The sequence below is a fragment of the Canis lupus genome, chromosome 4 (assembly GCF_048164855.1).
Source record: "Canis lupus baileyi chromosome 4, mCanLup2.hap1, whole genome shotgun sequence".
Taxonomy (NCBI): Eukaryota; Metazoa; Chordata; class Mammalia; order Carnivora; family Canidae; genus Canis; species Canis lupus.
Genome location: NC_132841.1, coordinates 58,261,759 through 58,284,466, shown reverse-complemented (window position 1 = coordinate 58,284,466; position 22,708 = coordinate 58,261,759). Strand labels below are relative to the sequence as shown.

The following is a 22,708-nucleotide window of genomic DNA, read 5'->3' as shown; positions in this document are numbered from 1 at the left end:
ATGGCTTTTAAGTATTAAGTGAAAGGAATAGACTTTCCTTATAGTAGACTTTCCCTTAACATTAAAAGCTGGAAGTAAGCTTAGTGAGGAGAGAATGTTCAAAGTTGAGATAGGCCAAAAGCTAGGACCACTTAGCTAAGTTGTGAATGTAAAGGAAAAGTTAATGAAAATTAAAGTGCTACTTGAGTGAACAGACAAGTAATAAGCAGAGCAGCCTTCTTATGGTTATGGAGAAAATTTGAGTAGTCTGAATAGAAGAGCAAACAAGCCACAACATTCCATTAAGCCAAAGCCTCATCCAGAGCAAGGCACTTACTACTTACTCTTCGATTCTTTGAAGGCTTACAGAGGTGAAGTTGCAGAAGTAGAGTTTGAGCTAGCAGAGGTCGTTGGTTCATGATATTTAAGGGAAGAAGCTGTCTCCATAAAATAAAAGTGCAAGGTGAAGTAGCAAGTGCTGATGAGAAAGCTGCAGCAAGTTCTCCAGAAGATCTAGCTCAGGTAATTAATGAAGGTGGCTACACTACCCAAAAGATTTTCAGTGTTGATGAAACAGCCTTATATTGGAAGTGGTTTGTGGGAAGATGTCAAAATATCAAGATAAACAGGAGTTGAAAAAAAAAAAAAAAAAAAAAAAACAGGAGTTGAGAAGAAGTTGATTCAAGACTTGAGTAGAGGAAGTAACTAGAGGTAGAAATAGGAGAACTAGAATAGAAGTGGAGTCTGAGGATGGGATTGAATTGCTGTAGTCTCATGATAAAACTTGAACAGATGAGGAATTCTTATGGATGAGCAAAGAAAGTGGTTTCTTGAGATGGAATCTATTGATGAAGACACTGTGAGGATTATTGAAATAACACCACTAGAGGATATTATGTAGACTAGTTGATAAATTAATGGCAGGGGTTAAGAGGATTAACCCTCAATTTTGAAAGAAGTTCTGTGGGTAAAATGCCATCAAATGGCATCACATACTATAGGGAAATTTTTAGTGAAAGGAAGAGGCAATTGATGGGGGGAAAACTTTATGGTCTTACTTTAAGAATTTGGTACAGCCAATGCCTTCTGCACCCGCCACCCTGATTTGGTCACAGCCAAATGGAGGTAAGACCCCTCCACCAGCAAAAAGATGAGGACTCACTGAAAGCTCAGGTGATGATCAGCATTTTTTTTTTTTTTTTTTTAGCAGTAAGTGTTTTTTAATTAAGATATGTACATTATTTTTATAGAAATACTATTGCACACTTAATAGACTAAGTGTAGTGTAAACATAAATGCACTGGAAAACCAAGAAATCTCTTTTTGACTCTATTGCAAAATTCTCTTGCACTGGTTTGGAACTGAACTTAAAATATCTCTGAGGTATGCCTGAAATGAGAAGTGGATTGGCCAGCAGTACTGATTCAGTGGCTGACATACAGCCTTTTAATAACTTGAAAGTTTTCAGGGTACAACTGGGGTACCCGTGGGCCCCAATCTCCCCACTTTTGTGGGGAACAGGCAGAAACAGGATGTAGAGTGACATGGGGTTCATTTGTGGAAAATTGTGTATCTGTAGTATAGTTATCGAATTGTAATAGCAGTTCTATCTGTGCTGGGGCACTTTTGGTTGTATCTGTCAGGTTTTCCTGATCCAGTATTAAAATGAAAACAAAACATTTGAGGATATAGATGAATTAAAGCTATGCAGAATTAAAGTCTGAAGCTCTTATTGCATCAGCAAAAATTGCTAAAAATTACTCTTAAATTTCACCTGCATGAGTTACTGGGATTTTATTTCATTTCATTTTAATTTAAATAGGCTCCATGACTGGCATGGAGCCCAAGGTAGAGGGCCTGAACTCTTAGGACCCTGAGATCAAGACCTGAGCTAAGATTAAGAGTTGGACTTAAATGACTGAGTCACCCAGGTGCTCCAGTTACTGGGTTTTTAATGGAAACCCCTCAAATACATTCTCAGATATGTAAAAGGATTGGACTCCCCACGCCTGTGGGATGGTATAGATGTCCTCATCTGTATCAAAACTGCCTGTTTGCTTCTTGAGTGAAAATGGGAACTTCTGTTTTTCATTCTGAAGTAGCCTAACTGACAAAATCATCCTACTTTGAAATCTGGAGCTCAACATTTTATAAAATAAGTGTTCTGCCTCATTGACCAAAATCTTTTTTCCATTTGGCAAATACTGAGTGATATAGAGGGGGGAGATCTATGAATGCGTATGCACACAGAAATGAAAAAGAAAATACATTCTGCTTCTAGGAGTCTGCCAGTGAGGCGGGTAGGTACCAAACATGAAAAATAAGTATCTAATCTAAGGATACTTGATACTGAGAAATAAATTCTCTCTCTGTTTTACAGATTTTATGGAAAGAACTCTTCTTATGTCCATGGGGGATTGGATTCAAATGGAAAGCCAGCAGATGCAGTCTATGGACAGAAAGTAAGCATCCCAAGCTTTCTGTAGGTTGTTACACAGCTAGAAAATAACCCATAAAATTGAGGCAGATACATATTTAATAGATTTACTGTTTAAAGATAAAATTTTTCAATTTCTTTTTTTAGAAATTTTGGTATTCAGAAGCTTCTTGGTAAATATGGTAGCCATTGATAAGCTTTAGGGTGTCACATTTCTTCATTTTGAGTGATGTATTCTGAAGATTTTTTGTTAGGAGATAATTAGTTTTAGTATAGGGATCATTTATTTACTGTAAAACATTTTAGGTATGTCAATTCAGGACAATTTAAAAAAGCTCAAGGTGGTCACTAGGGATAAATTGTTCTAAGGCAAATCAGTACAGGCTGTGTAGTTTGTAATTTAAGCATGCAAGTTATCTCTACCTGTGTTGTGTTGGAAAGTTCTTTGTTGGAGATTGTCTAAATTTTAAGTCATTAACTCTTGCCTTGATTCTTTAGGAGATCCATAGGAAAGTGATGTCACAAAACTTTACCAATTGCCACACTAAGATTCGCCATGTTGATGCTCATGCCACTCTGAATGATGGTGTGGTGGTCCAGGTGATGGGGTTGCTCTCTAATAACAACCAGGCTTTGAGGAGATTCATGCAGACATTTGTCCTTGCTCCTGAGGTATGAAAAAAAGAGACGATGAAAGGTCGTGCATACCTTTTTAGGAACTATTCATTTTGAAATTTCAAACATAAAAGTTGTAGTAATAGTACAGTAGCTCACACATACTCCTTACCTAGAACCACTGCCAACACTTGCCCATACGTTTGTAATTCTTTTTCTCTTTACCTGTCATTTTAATTCAAAACCATTTGAAAATAGGTTGGAGACATCATGCCTAGTCACTGTCATCCTTAGGTATTTCAGTGAGCATTTCATAAGTGTAAGGAATACTTTTTCATAACTACAGTTTTCAAATTCAGGAAGTACCGATATTAATAGAATTAGCAATCTGTAGCCCATATTTAAATTTTGGTGATTGTAACAATAATGTCCTATGTGGTATTTTTTTCCCCTGGTCCAAGAATCAGTCCAGGATTACACATAATATAATATGGTTGTCGTGTCTCTAGTATCCTTTAACCATCAGTAATTCTTTAATTTTATGTTTTTCATGGCACTGACTTTTTTTTTTTTTAAAGATTTTGTTTGTTTATTCATGAGAGAGACAGAGAGACACAGGCAGAGGGAGAAGCAGGCTCCATGCAGGGAGCTGGACAGCTGGACCTGGGACTCAATCCCAGGGTCCTGGGATCACACCCTGGGCTGAAGGTGGCGCTAAACCGCTGAGCCATCCAGCTGCCCGGCACTGACTTTTTTTTTTTTTTTAAGATTTTATTTATTTATTCATGAGAGACACAGAGAGAGAGAGGGGCAGAGACACAGGCAGAGAGAGAAGCAGGCTCCATGCAGGGAGCCCGATGTGGGACTCGATCCCAGGTCTCCAGGATCACACCCTGGGCCAAAGGCAGGCGTTAAACCGCTAAGCCATCCAGGGATCCCCAGGCACTGACTTTTTTGAAGAGCACTGTCAAAGTGTTTCATAGAATATCTCTGTTTGAATTGTCTATTTCCTTGTGATTAGATCTAGGTTATGCACATGTTAGTGTCCTTCAGTGCCCGCCCCACATTAGGAGGGCACTAGATGTCATTTAAGTCTTAGTGTTATTAACATTGATTACACGTTTGCCACTATGAAGTTAGTATTTTTATTTATTAGTAAATACATTGTGGTTCATTTCTTTGAGACTGCAGTTATCTTGTTCTTATTTATTTATTTATTTTTATTTTTTTATTTTTATTTTTTTATTGGTGTGCAATTTACCAACATACAGAATAACCCCCAGTGCCCGTCACCCAATCACTCCCACCCCCCGCCCTCCTCCCCTTCTACCACCCCTAGTTCGTTTCCCAGAGTTAGCAGTCTTTACGTTATGTCTCCCTTTCTGATCTTTCCCACACATTTCTTCTCCCTTCCCTTATATTCCCTTTCACTATTATTTATATTCCCCACATGAATGAGAACATATAATGTTTGTCCTTCTCTGACTGACTTACTTCACTCAGCTATCTCGTTCTTCATCAAACTTTTGTGTATGCTAGTTTTAGCATGATTCTTGCGTAGTCAGCTGCTATTTCTGATGGCTATAAATAGTGATTATCTATTTCTGTCATTTGGTATTCATTAGTTAGCATCTTACTATAAAGTACTCCACCTTCTATCTGCTGTCACTTGTGGAGTTTATTTAATGGATTTAACCCACGATTAACTTAATGACTAAAATATCCCAGATCTGTTAAGTCTGAGCTCCTTCAAGCTGGCTTGTATTTGTCTTGGTGAGGGGAGTAAATTTTTTTTTGTTGCTGTTAAATATTTTATTTATTCACAAGAGACAGATGGGGGGCGGGGGCAGAGACACAGGCAGAGGGAGAAGAAGGCTCCATGCAGGGAGCCTGATATGGGACTTGATCCTGGGACTCCAGGATCACGCCCTGAGCCGACGGCAGAGGCTTAGCCTCTCAGCCACCCAGGCGTTCCAGGGGAGTACTTTTTAACTTCTGTGACACAAGATGTTTCAGGGTCATTTTGGACTCTTCCCTGCTCTAGCCCCGGCCCTGGAATCTGCTGTTTCTTCAAGGAACCCTGGTTCCTTTTAGTTATCATGCTTGTCATGAATGGGTGGTAATTTATGTTGGCAACTATATTTGTACTGTTGATAATTATATTTGTACTGCCTTCCTGACTGGTGCAGACTGAACACATTCAGGATGCCTATCTGCACAAGTGTGTGGAAGTGGCTCAATAGCGGCTTGCTGGCTAGATGTTTTCTCTAGCATTATCTTTAAGATAGTTTTCTGTCCAGAGTAATGAATCTAAAACCCTGTCCTTTTACAGTTTGAATAACTCGATTATCTTTTTGAAAAACTACAGGTTTCATTTTAGTCATAAGTTTCAGAGGATGGCTTAGATTATCTGTAGTATCAAACTTGAGGCACTTCTAACTATATAAAGAATCATGTGGGGATAGGATGACCAGTTATTTCCAGTTTGATTACAGTTCCTTTTACTATTAAAGAGGAAGAATCTGATATTACCATAATAAGGTGCATTTTTACATGAATTGTCTCAAAGCTAATATTAATACTCAAAGCTGTAAGGTGGTATCGTTTCTTCAGATGAAGACAGTGTTATAAACTGAATGACTAAAAAACTAAAAAAAAAAAAAAAAAAAAAAACCTGAATAACTGGTTGTATTCCCATGCGTCTTCTACCTAGTGTGGGCAAACCTTTTCAGCTATACCACTATTGAGTGCTTTATCAATACTGTTGGATACAGGGAATTAAGGGAATTTTAAATACCTGCTGCAATTGGTAGTATGTATTTATTGTCCAAAAAATGATTTGAGATGTGTGGCATTGTACATACTTAGAGCTTTACCAATGTTTGGATATCCATTTGTTGGTATTTTAAGTAGCACTATATTTGAATGTAGTTTTTAATGGCTGTAATGTAGAGCAGGGTGTTTCATCTTTGGTATAACCATTTTGGGCCAAATAATTCTTTGTTGTGACTGGCTGTTGTGAGCATTGTGGGGTGTTTTAGCAGCATCCCTGCCCTCTTCTCCGTAGTTTCAGTTGCACTCCCCTGTGTGAAAACTGAAATCTCTCCAGACACTGCCAAATGTCTCTGGTGCAGTATTGCCCTTAGTTGAGAACCACTGGTGTAGGGTGATTTGGTTTTTTGAAAGTCTGCTGAATAAATCAAAGTTTTTGTTGCCATTGCAGGGCTCTGTTGCGAATAAGTTCTACGTTCACAATGATATCTTCAGATACCAAGATGAGGTCTTTGGTGGCTTTGTCACTGAGCCTCAGGAGGGTAAGTTACTTGTCTCAATTTTTTTTTTTTTTTTTGAAGGCATCAGGTTGACCTGAAGAGAGTATGGGTTTCTCGAATGTTTTCATTACACTCTGTATTTTCTTCATTAATAACTTCTAATTGTCAAGACGGAGAAAGGGTCTCAGTTTTTAACCTACTTAAGAGCTAACCTGTTTCATGGAAGACCCAAAACTTCTAAGTCATGAGTACATAATTAGTCACTGCAACATGATAATGTATTTTTGCCACAATTTCTTTTTTTTTAAATTTAATTCTTGTATTTCTTTTTTTTTTTTTTTTTTTTAGATTTTATTTCTGTATTCATGAGAGAGAGAGAGGGCCAGAGACAAAGGCAGAGGGAGAAGCAGGCTCCATGGAGGGAGCCTGATGTGGGAATTGATCCTGGAACTCCAGGATCAAGCCCTGGGCCAAAGGCAGGCACTAAGCCACCCAGGGATCCCTTTGCCACAATTTCCACAGGATATCCTGAAGTTCATATGATACCTGCATTGGAGTCGGGTGCATTATAGAGCTGGAACCCTAAGTTTAAGGAATCAAAATCTTTTGTAATGTGTGTAAACATGCCTGCTCTTTGCTTTAAAGGGAGACAGTATTTTCTGAGGCTGTTTGATGTTTAAATGTTCCTAAGAAATTTAGGAAGTGAAACAAAGGTTAGCCATTGCTTTAGTTGTAAGATGTGCAGAAACACAAACCCATGACGAATTGTCTCTAAACACCAATAATAATTAGTATATTAGTGTTTTCTATATGGCTGATTCTAAGGGCTTTGTATTTGTTGTGTAATACAGCAGGCCTATAGATAAGTACTATTCTCATTTAATGGATTAGAGCACTGAGATGGCAGAGAAATAATTTGCCTGATATTGTATAGCTAGTTAGGTGGTAGAGCCTGCATTGAATTATGGACAGTATGACCTAGATTCCCATGTTCTTAACTCAAACACTCTCGTAGCCTTAATTCTGTCCTTAAAGCTTTTGCTATAATTTTACCAAATTGCTATAATTGACTTACATTTATATATATATGCTTATTTCATTACTTCTTTTTAAGTGTTTAAATTCCAGTTAGCGTACAGCATAATACTAGTTTCATGTGTATGATATAGGGATTCCATGCTTTAGTACAACACCTGGTGCTTATCACAATAAGTGTATACTCCTTTATCACCCAGCAGGTATTTAACCCACTCCTCCATCCCACCTCATCACTCCACCCACAGTGAGGATTGTGAAAGTGAATATAAAGCTGACCTTTGAACAACATGGGGGTTAGGGGCACTGACACCCTCCTCCCCCCCGTAGTAGAAAATTCCCGTATAACTTTTGACTCTCCAAAAACTTAACTATTAATAGCCTACTGTTGACTGGAAACTTTACTGATATATAAACGATCAATTAACACATTTTGTATATGTATTTTACGTACTGTGTTCTTAAAAGTAAGCTAGAGAAAAGGAAATATTAAAATCATAAGGAAGAGAAAATATATTTACAATACTGTATTTATCAAGAAAAATCTGCATATAAGTGGACCTGTATAGTTCAAACCGTCTTCTTCAGGGGTCAGCTATATTTGACAAATAAGCACAAATTCCTTGAAATTTGTTTTCTTATGTAGAATCTGAGGAAGAGGTAGAGGAACCTGAAGAAAGACAGCAGACACCTGAGGTGGTACCTGATGATTCTGGAACTTTCTATGATCAGAGTGTCAGGTAAAGAAAAAATGTGTTCATCTGTCTAAGGCTGCATGAGAATTTGGGTTGTGTTCTCTTTGGTTGGAGGGAGTTACATATTCTCGCAGAATTATCTCAGAATATAAGTTATTTCCTAAAAGAAAGGCTTTTGCTTTTAGTATCTCTGAGCTAACAAAAATGTTGTAACTTTCTGACAGTAGGTGAAAAACAGATTCTGGGACTTCTTATCAAGTATTTAATGTAAGAAGGCATTGCATTAAGTGCTTTGGGGGAAGTACGTTGAAGGACTTATTTAGAGATCAGGCATAAATTGATAGAAATTCAGACATGAATTAAATGGCTTTATTAACTCAAGACAGTAAATGTGTGACTGTCTTAAGCTGCCTTTTTTTCTCTCTACATCCAGAACAGAAATGTTTGATAGGAATAAAAATTAATATTTGTTAGTTGCCACGTAATAATGAAACCTTTGGTGTTAGTATTTAGTGCTTAAAGGATATTTTCATGTATTTCTCAAGCTGTGGTGATGGACAAACCACACCACTCACCTGGGTTGCTGGTTGAGAATAATCTATTGTCTCACCACAGACATGAGCCAAATTAGATTTCAGGGGGAAAACACCTGCCGTGTTAACAAATATGTGATTCGTGTGGAAGTTTTAAGAGCTAGTATTCTGAATCGTAACTATTTTTTTCTTCTAAATTATTTGGGTGATTTCTTTGAGAGGCTTTTTTGATGGTAAAAACTGCATCATATGAAATTTAAGTGCACTGTGTAGTAATGTTTAACTCTATGCACGTAGTTGTGCAACAGATCTCTAGAAGTTTTCATCTTACAAAACTAAAACTATACACATTGAGTAACCTCTCTTCCCCTTCCCCACAGCCTGTCTTTTGTGAGTAAATTGTGAGTTTTTGGGATTGTGACAGAAAATCATGATTTGGTTCATCTTTGATCTGTTTTGATGTGTTTACTTATCAGACTTTAGCAAATCTGATTGCAGTAAGATTTGCTCATTGAGTGCTTCTTCTAAAAAGTCTTGTTTTAATATGCAGATAATGGAACTCCTAGATCTTTTTTTGGAGAGAGGGAGCTATTTTTTTGGTTCAGATATCTATAGTTAATAAAAACTTCGGAATTTCTTGCTAAATCATTTGAGGCATAATGATATTTCTTAAATTTTCCTGTGAAAGCAATGACTTGGAAGAACATTTAGAGGAACCTGTTGCTGAACCAGAACCTGATCCTGAACCAGAACCAGAGCAAGAACCTGTGTCTGAGATCCAAGAGGAAAAGTCTGAGCCAGTATTGGAAGAAACTGCTCCTGAGGATACTCAGAAGAGTTCTTCTCCAGCACCTACGGACATAGCTCAGACAGTACAGGAAGACTTGAGGGTATGCAATGTGTCTTTTTATTCTTACTCTATTTCTGATTTATTTTAAAAAATATCTCTTCCTTTATTAGTGTTTCATTGACTTTCCTAGGTATGTTTTTCAGTTCAGGGAAATTTCTTACATACTGAGCCATACCTCAGATAAGAAGTAAGATGCATATTTTATAAAAGTAACTCCCCTCCCCTCCTAAGGAAACTTTAATACTCTCTCTCTTTTTTTTTTTTTAAGACCAGAAATTTCAGGTGCTATTTTATTACCATGTCAATAAGCCCTCATTTTAAAAATATTTTATTTCAAATTATGACATGCTTGTTATAACCAACAAGTGATAATATATCTTTTTGAAAAATACTGTGGCATAGCAGACTTTTCTTTTTTCTGAAATCTAATTGAGGATAACCTTAAAGTAGAAGTAGAAACTACTGAAATAATAGCTACTCTTCTAATTAGAATACATGATTTCAAAAGTTTGAAGCTTTTCAGTTATTCCTGAGTCTCATTAGGCTGATGTTAACTGAAATCCCGGAACCTTTACATTTGATGCTCCATGAGGGAATATGTTTTAATGCTTTATTTATGTAGTCAGGATTCTTACATCATTTATCTAACAATTAATTCAAGTGCTTCTGTGCTAGGCATTGTTCTAAGTATGGGAACTATTGGTAAAACAGTTTTTGATCTGTCTCTGGCAGTGATTAGGTGAGTAGGAATGAGAAATGTGAAATAACTTTGCTTGCGGGTAGAAAAGTAGGTTGGCTGGATTAGGAAGGAATGACTAGTTAGGTGGCTATTGTAGTAGTCCTGGAGAGAAAACTGACACCTGGGATTAAGGTTGTGGCAGTGAAGATCTTTATGTAGTAAGTAGCAAGATTTGGTAAATTTGATGTGCATAGATTGAAAAGGTGTTCAGAGTAGTTCTAAAGTTGATGTAATTGGGTTGATGTTTACACATCAGTTGGAGGAATCATAGGAAGATCTGGTTTTGGAGGAGAGAATTTTATTAAACTTTTCATATTTTGCTGGTACTTGATGAGTAAGGGAATTTTAGTACTAAATTTCTAAGTAGGAGGAGAAAAGGAATCTCGAGGTACTTAGAAACTCTATCCTATCTGAAAATGTGGTTCATATGTATGAGAAATCTAATAACTAAGAGCTTTTATATTGTTTTGATATGGTCAAGCCACTAATGTTGTTGTTCCCTTAGACATTTTCTTGGGCATCTGTGACCAGTAAGAACCTTCCACCCAGTGGAGCTGTTCCAGTTACTGGGATACCACCTCATGTTGTTAAAGTACCAGCTTCACAGGTGAGTTTCTAAGTTTGTGTATTAGGCATATTTGCTTGTATTTCATGTAATTTGGTTTCACAGAGGTTTAGAGAATGTGGGAGCTGGTGCACAGAGCAGAGTCCAAGGTGTTTTTTTAAATAATTTGTGAGAGAATTGTCATTATTTATTTGTCAGAAGAAGGAGTGCAATCTTGCACTGAGCTGGGGTGGGTGTGTAGGGTTGGGGAGGGAGAGGGACAAGCTGACTCTGCTCTGAGCACAGAGTATGACAGGCCTCAATCCCAGGACCGTGAGATCATGACCTGAGCAGAAACCAAGAGTTGGATGCTCAGCTGACTGAGCCACCCAGGTGCCTCTGTCATTTTTCTCTCTTAAACCTTATTGTTAGCGAAGAAACTTTTAAAAGTAAGCTTGCTTTGTTTTTAACGCAGTTGACTTATAAATTTTTCAGCCTCGCCCGGAATCTAAACCTGAATCTCAGATTCCACCACAGAGGCCTCAGAGAGATCAAAGAGTGCGAGAACAGCGGATAAATATTCCTCCCCAGAGGGGCCCCAGACCAAGTAAGAGCTCAGAAGGGTGACTTACCTAGTTTGGGGGAGTTTTAGGTGAGAGCTTGTGTCTTAGGGGTGGTTGATATTTTCTACTTTAAAAAAAATTGTGGAGCTGATGAAATTACCTGGTTTTAGGGGTGGAGAAAAAATTTATTAAATGAAATAGTCACTGAAAATTGTCTTTATCTTTCATTGCTGTTTTTGTTTCTTAAGTCCGTGAGGCTGGTGAGCAAGGTGATGTTGAGCCCCGAAGAATTGTGAGACACCCTGATAGTCACCAACTTTTTATTGGCAATCTACCACATGAAGTTGACAAATCGGAGCTTAAAGATTTTTTTCAAAGTAGGTTATGGAGTTATAAACACTAGATTCATCTAATGCAGTGCTGTCTAATAGAAATAGATGAGCCACATATGTAATTATAAGTTTTAAGTGGCCACATTTCATTTCTGTTTTTAGTGGTCACATTTTAAAACGTAGAAATGAGGATTTAATTTTAATATTTTATTTAATCCAATGTATCTAAAACATCATTTCAACATAGAAAAATAAGTTATTTTATGTTTTTCCATACTAAGTCCTTTAAGTCCAGTGTTTATTACACTTAAGGCATTTCTTGTTTTGGAATTGATACACTTCCAGTGGTCTGTATCCACGTGACTAGTGGTTATCATTGGATAGTGTATGTATGATATTTAAAGGAAATGTTCTCATACATTGAGAGTCTGTGTTTCACTTCCAGGTTATGGGAATGTGGTGGAGCTACGCATTAACAGTGGCGGGAAATTACCCAATTTTGGTTTTGTTGTGTTTGATGATTCTGAGCCTGTTCAAAAGGTCCTTAGCAACAGGGTAAGCAGTTTTTGATCTTTTTTTTTTTTATTTAAAAAAAAAAACAAAACAAGATTATCTTGGATCTTGGAATGTATTCATCGTAAAACTGTCTTATAAGTAAAGTAGTATTCACTCCAATGTATTTGGTTAATATATTCATTCCATGGTGATTGGCCATTGTTAAAAGACTTGCCTGGGAGTTTAAAGTAACAAAACTTCTGTCTAACTTAATTTTGAAGACCTTGAATGAAGAGATTGAAATAACTAATAGTTACCAATGCACCGAAATTTATGCAGATTTCTTTTCTTGGTGAGGCCTCTGGTTTAGGAGATGAAATACAATGTACTTCTAGCTGAGTCAGTTTCCCCTGGGCAATTTTGATATAGGACTGTTATCTGGGTTTAACTATGAGGAGCTTCTCCTTTTATTCTATAAGTTGTCTAGGTTTGGAGTCACTCTACCTGGAACCACTTTTATTAACAGAACTCTTCTTACCAGTGCTTTCTAATAATAGAAGGATTTTATAGAATCAGAATCTTACTATTGTGTAGTTCATAAGGAACCTTTCCCTTTCCCCGTATCTTTTTCTTTTTTTTAAGATTTTATTTATTTGAGAGAGCATGAGCAGGATGAGGAATGAGGGGAGAAGCAAGCTCTGATCTGAGCAGGAAGCCTGACCTGGGGCTCGATCCCAGGACACCAGGACCATGACCTGAGCTGAAGGCAGATGCTTACCCAACTGAGCCACCCAGGCGCACCTCCCCATATCTTTAATTAAGAAAAGATCCTGTCTTGTAGTAGTAGAGAATAACAAAAGTGTAATAATATTACTAATTCACTGAGGTGACTATGGGAGTTAAAAAAAAATCTCACTTTAAAAAAAAATGGAGGTGAACTTCACATAATACAAAATTAAACCATTTTATTTTATTATTTTTTAAAAGATTTATTTATTCATGAGAGACAGAGAGAGAGAGAGAGGCAGAGACCTGACAGGCAGGGTGAGAAGCAGGCTCCTTGCAGGGAGCCCGATGCGGGACTAAATCTCAGATCCTTGGATCACGCCCTGAGCCGAAGGTGCTAAGCCACCCAGGTATCCCAAAATTAAACCATTTTATTTATTTATTTTTTATTTTTTTAAAAATTAAACCATTTTAAAATGTAAAATTTAGTGGCTTTTAATACAGGTTGTGCAACCATCACCTAAGTACACAACATTTTTGTCAAAAGTAAGCCCTTTGTCCATTAAGCAGTCTTTCCTCATACCCTTTCTCTGCAGCCCTTGACAACAACTAATATTTCAGTTTGCTGATTAAAGCTACACGTTTTGTTAACCATGTAATAGAAATTTAGATTATTATTTCCCATGGGTTGTATAGAATCTCTGATGTTCTTTACAGTGTTGATGGCTATACTGTAAAGTTTAATGTTGTGGTCCTAATCTGCACACGTGTATTCTATTCTTTCAAACTATTTAACCACTTTTTATGAAGCTTCTCTTGCAAAGAACACAGAAATGAGGAGAGAACAGTGTCTAGTCTTAGCATAGCCACAGAATATTGAACCTGGAGATGTCCCATTTATGTGTAAATCCATCATTCTGTATGCAGAAAAGATCCAGTGGCCAGCATTTTTGGTACAGGCTTGAATTTATCCTTAGAGGGTAGGATATTCACAGAGGTCCAGAAGAGGTCAGATCTGATAACTGGCTTTTCATTGTCCAAGGTGTGAGGTTTTTTTTTTTTTTCATTTAATGCACATAGATAAACCATTAAGAATTCTTTGAAATAAAATTTCCTCAGAAAGGCGTTGTATGTTACATTTTTCTCATTCAAGTTGCTTCTACCCTTGTGATAACTCACATGTCTTCTGTTGCTACCTATTAAAACATCCCCCCCTCAAATTCTCTCCCCTTATCTTTTAGACCTTACTATGGTTTTGTTTTTCCCATTGTATATAGAATATTTCCTGGAGCAGGGCTTCATATTAATGTGTGTGAAGAGGTTTCTATAGTGTGAATATTAAAGTTATATAAATATTTTTAATCTCTTAGTCTTAATGTATTTATTAATGTACAAGTACAAATACGTATTTAATCAGAATTTTAAATGTAAGTTAAAATTGTACAGAGGCCTTCTCCCCCCCCCCCCCCCCCCCCCAGGCAGGTTTCTTCATGTGTACTTTCATATCTCCCCTTTGTCCTCTGGGATTTCATAAGTAGCTTGCCTTTCCCTCTTCTTACTGTGTTGGCTCCTCTACCATATTCTCTTCAGTAATTCTTATAGCTTCTGTAAGACAGAGGACCATGGTGTTTGACATGCAGTAGTATAGCTTTGTGGTTTAAAGCGTATACTTGCCTGTCAGGATGCCTTTGTTTATATTCTGCTTCCATCGCTTATTCTGTTGTGACCCATGGGTTAGTTCCATAAACTTCCTGGCCCTTGGTTTGCTGGTCTCGGGTGTAATGACAGCTCTCAGGGGTGGCAGTGGACATTAAATGAGATAAGTGTGAAGTATACAGAACACTTCTCTGCATGGTAAGCACTGTTAGATATCTATTTAAAAAATATGTCACTTAGAAAACCAGTGTGTGCCAGTGAGGAGCATAAATTAAAGTCGTTGCTATCTCTAGTAACCCTTTGGTTTCTACTTCAGATCTATTGGGCTAAAAAGAAGGCCCAAGACTTAGTGTGGGTGTGTCTTTTTTCTTTTGCTAAGCTTTGTTATCTTTATTGTCTTCAGTATTTTCCAAAATTTTGTTAAGGCAAATAGCATTTTGTTCCAGTTCTGTTTAGATGAAATTAATGATGGTTTTGAGATGTATATGTAGTTTACGTAAATACTGTGCAGCACAGTCTTTCCACGTTAGGTGATGATGGAAGATATTCTAAACCTTCAAATCCATGGAGAAGGTGGCAATTATATATATTCTGTTTATGTAATTCTGTGGGGAAAATAACAAGTACAATGAGAGTTAGTTGTGCTGCTATGTTAATGTAAATTGTCTTTTTTTTTTTTTTTAAGATTTATTTATTTATTTATTCAGAGAGCAAGAGAGGCAGAGACACAGGCAGAGGGAGAGGCAGGCTCCATGCAGGGAGCCTGACGTGGGACTCGATTCCTGATCTCCAGGATCACACCCTGGGCTTCAGGCGGTGCTAAACCGCTGTGCCACTGGGGCTGCCCTAAATTGTCTTTGTTTGAACTAGCTTGTGTATCTAACTCCCACCTTTCCATGTATTTGTTAATCGGGAGAATTACGTATTCTAACTTGGAAATAAGAACTGAAGTGAGAATGTAGCTGATTTATAAGTTGCTGGTTCTTGATAATAGCTTTGTTTTATCTCTGGTAGTTGGTAGCCCATAAGCACTCTGTTAAGTCTGCTTACCTTGATTCCTACAGCCCATCATGTTCAGAGGTGAGGTCCGCCTGAATGTGGAAGAGAAGAAGACTCGAGCTGCCCGCGAAGGGGACCGGCGAGATAACCGCCTGCGGGGACCAGGAGGCCCTCGAGGTGGGCTGGGTGGTGGAATGCGAGGCCCTTCCCGTGGAGGCATGGTGCAGAAACCCGGATTTGGAGTGGGAAGGGGAATCGCTCCAAGGCAGTGAATTGCTCTTCATTGATCTTCACACAGCTCCTGCAGAATGGTGAATTTCTTACACCAGCGTTTGGTATCCTGGAGTTTGACCCTAGTCTATGATAAACTGCTTAAGTTTGTACAATTTTACTTTTTGTGTTAATGATGTGTGCTCCCTCTCCCGCCCTTCCCTCTCCTCACCTTTTAGTCCTTCACTTCCAATTTTGTGGAATGATATTTTAGGAAAAACAGATTTTTAAAGAAGAGAAAAAGACTGAATTTCCTTGCTTTACTTTTGCATATACAGACTGGATTTTTTTTTTAACAGCCGTTTCCCCAAAGGAATGTGTCTTGCTTATTACTGACATTTGGTATGTTTCATTCATTGGAATATTTCTTATTTTCTATGTGTTGCAAAAGCCTGTGAGAAACACAGGATTTGATAAACATTTGAAGGCAGGAAAAATCCAGATTGTTTGTTCTTTGAGAGTCATGACTACCTTCTGGTGTGTAGAAATTGCCATTGGAAAAATTGACAGTTCTGATTCTTGCTGGTATGGTTAAAAACTGAATAAAAGGTATTAGTAGAGTTTTTTTTTTCTTTTGATATGTGATCACCAAACAATTACAAACTTACTGTTTTTACCATTTAAATTGTGAGATAGGTTTTAAATGTCTAGAATGCAACTGATTGAGATTTCTTTTGAAGTAGAGTTTTTTCATGTTTAATTTGTATTTGTAAAAAAGAAAAAAAAACAAAAACACAAAAAGCCCAAAAAACAAAAAAGAAACCCCAAAATCCAAATAACATAAAACCAGAGCAAAACTGTTGTGCCTTCTATTTATCTTTGATTCCAGCCTTGGCAGTTAAAGGAAAAAAACAAAAGTCTAGATTTGTTTTACCAGGTGTAGAGTATGTTGGGATTGAAGAATCCCTCTTTTCACCTAGTATGTCTTCTGTTCATTTGTTACGCCTTATTCTTAAAATTGAGTCTCAAACTGGAATGCCTTTAAGGACAGATATGCTTCTATGGAGGTCCTTTGACCTAAATAGTCCAGCATTTGTATTTTTATTTTGAAATCTGTTCAGAATCCTAATCATAGCCCCATACAAAGGAATATAACTTTATTATTGGACTTTGTGCTCTAGTGTCTGCCCGTTTTTTTTCTTTAAATCATAGCCATATGGTAAATTTTCTATTTTGTTATGGTTCTCTTTTATTGATGGGCATGCAGTGGGTGTTTCTTGGAAATGGCCAATTTTTATTAAAATATTTCTGGAAGAAAAATTAATCTGGCAATATAGACTAATATTCGTTTTACATAGTATGTTAATTTTTTGAGTGCTGTGTGTGAGGTGGGTGAAGGTTTTGTTTACACATTTGTGAAGCAAGCCTTTGATAACTTGTGAAACTAATTGAAGGGCAACAAGGTTGTCAAATTTAACTTATTTATTTTCTTAACAGTATTCATCATTAGGACTGTTTGAGGGTAGAATATGAGTAGAATAGGAATCTTTGTTTTGCTGTTACTGGGAAACTCTACTTTTGCTGAAGGGGTGTAGTCTTAAACTAAAATGAAGTTTGACATTATCGGTTCTCAGTACCTGAAATATTTGAAAATTGGCATATTCTCCTTCATAAAGAAACTTATATAACTGGGTCACAGGGCTGTTTTTGGGTCAGCTTAAATAACTATTTGGTAACCACTTCATTTGACCCAGGCCAGTGATAATTGGAAGAAATTCAGCTTGTACTTTTGTAGCTTATATTAAGCCTGTGGTGGAAATAAAAAATTTAGCTGAAGTTGTTTTTGGAAAAAAAAATACAGTTGCAGTAACAGTAGGGTCATAAATTAAGGATAACCTAGAAGTCATTTTTCACAAGTAAATGCTCATCTATACACCTCACTAGGCATTTTTTTCTTAGTAGTTGAAGGGCACCAGCTGGATGCAGTGATTCTCAGCTCAAGCTGTTGTTACATCCTAGAGAACATTTGGAAATGGATGAGATTTGGGGCAGAGGGAAGAGACAACACGCCTGGCATTTAGTGGATGGGGCCAGCAATGCCAAATGTTGTATAGAAGTGAAGCAAACCCCACTGAGATGGATATTCCTCATTCCCTATAATGCTGCATGGAGGATGGAGGGGTGGACGAGGACAGCCAGAGTGAAGACTCAGTCCTTTGAAAAATAATCTCAGATAAATTAATTAGCAACTAGAAATCTCTTTTCAGGAATTATAGTAACATCTACTGTAGGTAATTGATAATCTCACTTTATTTGTACCCATGTATGCTTTTAAAGAAATATTTGGAGAGGAAGTAACAATGTGTTAGATGCTTCTTGTAACTTTTTGCATAAGCTTAGAAAACAAAAGATTGCTTTAGTAATTTCAAGTCATCAGAATGGGATGGTTGTGGAGTTTTAAATAGCATTGGACTTTACGTCAGATTTAGCATCATGATTAACACTATGAAAAATCCCAGTATCATTGTTTACATTATTGCTGATAAAATAAATATGATAACCTAGTACCTACATATTCATACACGTAGAAAACGAAAATAGGTTAGGACAAGATTTTCTATAGGCAGCATCAGCTCATCACATTCATCTTTTTGGGTTTTAAAATAAGATTCCATCTGTAAGAATGGCCCAGTGTACAGTTATTTTCTGCTGAGCTTTAAATCCTTCACCCATGAGTATTTTAGCTAAGTAAGATTAGTTTGGTTTGATGGTCTTAGTTTTTGAAGGCCTGTTGAAAGTAAGCAGTAGATCTTGGGCCTTAAAAAAATGTATGTTTTCCTTTGTGGTGAGGTTGGGCTTACCTGTGTATTACTACGTTCTCAACTTTTTTTTTTTTTTTTTCTTACGTTCTCAACTTTTTGAGCTTTTGCTGGGAGCGGTGAAGTGGATAATCCAAAAACCATTATTTGGCTTTGGGTGGTGGGTAGGTTACCCCCAGAGTATTAGTTGAACTGCACTTTGGTTTTAGGTTAGAAGCTAATTTTCACAATTAACCCTGTGGATTAGGTGCTATTTTTTCCGAAAGCAATAGATGAATAAGAAATCGCGTCAGAGCAGTTAAATGACTAAGCTTCTAAGTCATCCATGTAGCAAGGAGCGCTGATTGGCCTCCAAACTGATGCTTTTTCTCTAGAACCCTGATGCCTACCTATTTCCATTCAAGTGACATACTGAAGAATAGGACATGGCCATAATAAATTACTACAGTACAGATACAAGCCTGTAACATTCAGAGAAAGGTTAGCATTCTCCATTTCCTTGAAGGTAAACGAGATAAGGAAACAATTGATTTTGCAGGGCTCCTTTTGATTTGTATAGACTGTAGTAACACAGTAACAATGACTTGTTCTTAGGTTATTTTTTCTCATCTGTTTTTTTTTTTTTTCATCTGTTTTTTTTAAATACATGTAGGACAACCTTGAAATCTGAATGTGGAAGGTAACTTTTTATAATACCTTAATCCAGGTGGGTTTGTAGCAGTTATGTTTTGTGCTTATAACTGCCATCCTTTGATAGTTTTCTTCATCCCCTTATTTGAAATTCCTTGTAGAGTTTAATAATTTAGTGGGAAACGTGGCACTTTATAGAAAACAATTTGTTGAAATCTATATGGAAATAATCTTCCTATGAGGTTTAAATTTATAGTCCATTGTTTATGCTGAGTGGCTTATTTCTTTTAAGTAAATGATTGCATTTGTCTACTGATCTAAAGATAACTTATTGAAGTTTTATTTTTGTGTTACTTAAAAGAATCTTCAGGAACTGCATACAAACAAGATCATTGTTAACCTTTTGGTTCAGCAATTTTGAACCTTGTGGAAGAAAAAGCAACTTCAACTTTAGTTTGAATATGGGGTTTTAGCTAACAGTGTAATATACTACAGATGGGCAGTGGACAATTAGAGTCTTCCACAAATGTTTTAGAAACCTTAAAGAATGTATTAGAAACTTAGCAACATTTAGTGTGGGCAGTTGCTGATCAAGTAATGGCCATGTGGCAGTAGATAAGTAAATATTTCTTATTTTAAGGTAATACTTTTGGGATTTGTATTTGTTTACTGTGATATTGAGGTTCTGGGGACCATAGGTAGGCTTGTGAACTCTTAGACTGTATTACAGGAGAAATAGTGGCACATGTGAGATAAAACTTAATTACTTCTTAATAGATACGTTGCTAGCTCAGGATAATGGCTAAAATTAGTCTGCTTTGCTCATGATTTCATGAAACAGTTTCATTATGGCCTGTATGAGTAAAAATCTGATTAGCAATGGTTTAAAAAACCCATACTCAGTTTTGGTTTTGATTATACCTATGTATTGGCTTACAATCAAGCTTGTTTACTTTTTATATGACTTGTTTTGAAAACCTTGGACAGACTCAGCCTCTCCAGTTTCCACTTGAACCGGGTAGGTTTTTTTTTAGTTCCCTACGAGAGGAAAATCGTATTGGAAATCAGTACCACAGTTACTTCCATAGACCGTGTGACCTGGCCAATTATAGAAATCTGTACTCATTTGAGAACTTTGGAATATGGCCAGTGTCACAGATTCCTAAGGGACTTACAGCCATCCAATGTGTCTTGTCTTTTAAAAAAGTAAATTAAGGGATGTTTACCAGAAATTCACTATTGAATTTAACAAGTATTTATTTTTCAGAAACCTGCTTATGGGAAGTTTGCCTGTATTTTTGGTAGTAATTAGACAATTATATCTTGTTTAATCTGGATATAAACAGTTTTAACTATTGCTGTAATTAACCACCTTGGTTACTGATTTTCTCCCCCAAGCTTTGATGTCACCTGTTTGGATTTGATTTAAATTCTTAAATGTTCTTGTGAAGAGTATATTCACTGATTTGGCCCTTTTAAATGAAGACATTATACCAAAAAGCTGGCATAAGGGAGTTTTAGGGGAGAAGAACAGGTCTTGCTTTCTTGAAAGATACAGTGTATGCTTTAGATTATGTAGAACACATCATGTTACAAATAAGTTTATATAGGTAGATGTTAGATTTTGAAGAATGGGTGGATGTGGAACTTAGCTCATGGGATAAGAATCACTTGTGATTTATATGGTGAAAAATTTCTAAGTGAGAAACATAATATTTTAAGTTTTTCTTCTCATTCTGATTATTAACCATAAGAGGCAGGAGAGACTCCTAGAATTCATTGAATCGTAGTTAGTGCTGGAAAAGACTAACATCCCCTTCATTTTTCAAAAGATAGATGGCTCAGAGAATAGATTATTAGCACAGAGTCCCAAATTGGCTTATAGAAGTAACATGGAGCACCTCCAGAGTCACCACTCTGCCCTAGGTTCACAGTAGGAAGCCAGAGATGTTAAAGGTCAAGATGTGGGGAGAAAAGGGAAGGAGCCACATTTTATATGCTTATTCAGTTGCTACTATAGCTCGGTTTTCATACCCAGTTTTTCTCTATTTTCTTAGAACTGTCTTAATGCCCAGTTCTACCAGGGCCTATTGTCTAAGGATATTACCTTGTGCTCCCCTCAGGGATGGGTTTACTACTAGCTGTCAGAAAGCTATTGGGTATCCTAATGTGTTAATAGCTGAAACTCAGCTGTAATTTTCTCCTAAATCCTTCAGCATTTTGCATTCTGTACATTGTGGTGCTTTCCCCCACCTTGTATTGTTATAACTGTAAGCTCCTAAGGGGCAGCAATTTGGTCTTAGGCATGTACCCTGTTCAGTGCCTGGCAGCGCCATGTACATATCAGGGTCCTAATCTTCCTTTCCAGTGATTCTCCCATTCTTCATGGAGGTGATGCTCCAGCCATGATAATAAATTACTTAGGATTTTTCTAATAAGCCTGGCGTTGCTGATTTTGTGGCTTCAAGTGCCTTCTTTCTTCCCTGAAGATAGACTTGCATCTATATCCCCCTTCCCCAACTCTCTTGCCATCGAAATTACTTTTTTCAAGACCCAGTTCAAGAGCATTTTTCTTTTCCCTAAGAGAAAAGATTTGTGATGGGAGTGTGGAACCCCCCCCCCCTTTTGGGGTTAATTTGGCCAGAATTTGAAATGGGGGGCAAATTTATTCTTGTCTGATTCCTTTTTACATTGCCCTTCCTGTTGGAGATTCTGTCCCAACCTTCGTTTTTTAAAAATATGTGTTCGTAGAGCACTTTATACCTTTCTCCTAGCCCATAATTTACCCCTTCAACCTACAATTAGAATGACCTATATCTGTTTTACTACCTTATTAGACCATAAGCTCCTAGAGGAAAAGGACTAGGGGGTTATCCCTGTATTTCACCAGAAGGTACAGTGACTTCCATAAAAAGAATCCTTAAAAGATGACTCATTGAGTTGAATAAATTAACGTATTTCTGTTTTCATTCTTACAAGTGAGGCATGCCTTAGAGATAGGACTTAATAAATTGTAGGCACTATGATGATTCATAGTGGAGGGAATTGTTGGGAAATTTTAAGGGGTGGGCAGAGGAGGGAGGAAGTCACTGGTCATTCAGCGGTACTTCCATCCTTGGTCTGGGTGATAGGCCATTTCTTTCTGCACCCAGCCTATCCTAGACACTTCGTTCCTATGCAGGAAAATTTTATGTGCCAACTTTGATTTCTTTTCACAAACTGAACCCATTGTTCTCTCAGTTCATGTCGTCACCCATGCCACATGTCTGCGTCCTCTGCTGCTTTTTTCCTTACTCAAGCTAAGTCCTGTCATTGCTACCTCAAGTCTTTCACATCTCCTCCACACTCAGATAATCTCAGTGGACTCTTGGCTTCTTTTACCTGTTCTGATCCCCCGCCTACCTTATACACAATATTAGGTTCATCTTACTGAAACATAGCTCTGACCATGTATCCCATGTATGTGTTCTATCTCCCCTACTAGACTGTAAGCTCCTTATGGGCAGGATCTGTGTCGGAGTCATCTTTGTATCTCCCATAGTACCTATCAATAAATATTTCTTGAATGAACAACATAAA

General features: G+C 37.2%; 1 protein-coding gene across 3 annotated transcripts in view; it reads left to right on the top strand.

Annotated features, from left to right (window-relative positions):
* The window catches only part of G3BP1 (G3BP stress granule assembly factor 1), a 43,752-nt gene extending 21,044 nt beyond the window's left edge, over positions 1–22,708 (top strand). For all 3 annotated transcript variants that reach the window (XM_072824426.1, XM_072824427.1, XM_072824428.1), the window contains exons 3-12: positions 2,360–2,441; positions 2,915–3,088; positions 6,255–6,345; positions 7,985–8,078; positions 9,255–9,456; positions 10,661–10,762; positions 11,195–11,306; positions 11,511–11,639; positions 12,040–12,149; positions 15,536–22,708. In XM_072824426.1, the coding sequence (XP_072680527.1) occupies positions 2,360–2,441; positions 2,915–3,088; positions 6,255–6,345; positions 7,985–8,078; positions 9,255–9,456; positions 10,661–10,762; positions 11,195–11,306; positions 11,511–11,639; positions 12,040–12,149; positions 15,536–15,742 (1,303 nt within the window). In that variant the 3' untranslated portion in view covers positions 15,743–22,708. The remainder of the gene's footprint in view (positions 1–2,359; positions 2,442–2,914; positions 3,089–6,254; positions 6,346–7,984; positions 8,079–9,254; positions 9,457–10,660; positions 10,763–11,194; positions 11,307–11,510; positions 11,640–12,039; positions 12,150–15,535) is intronic.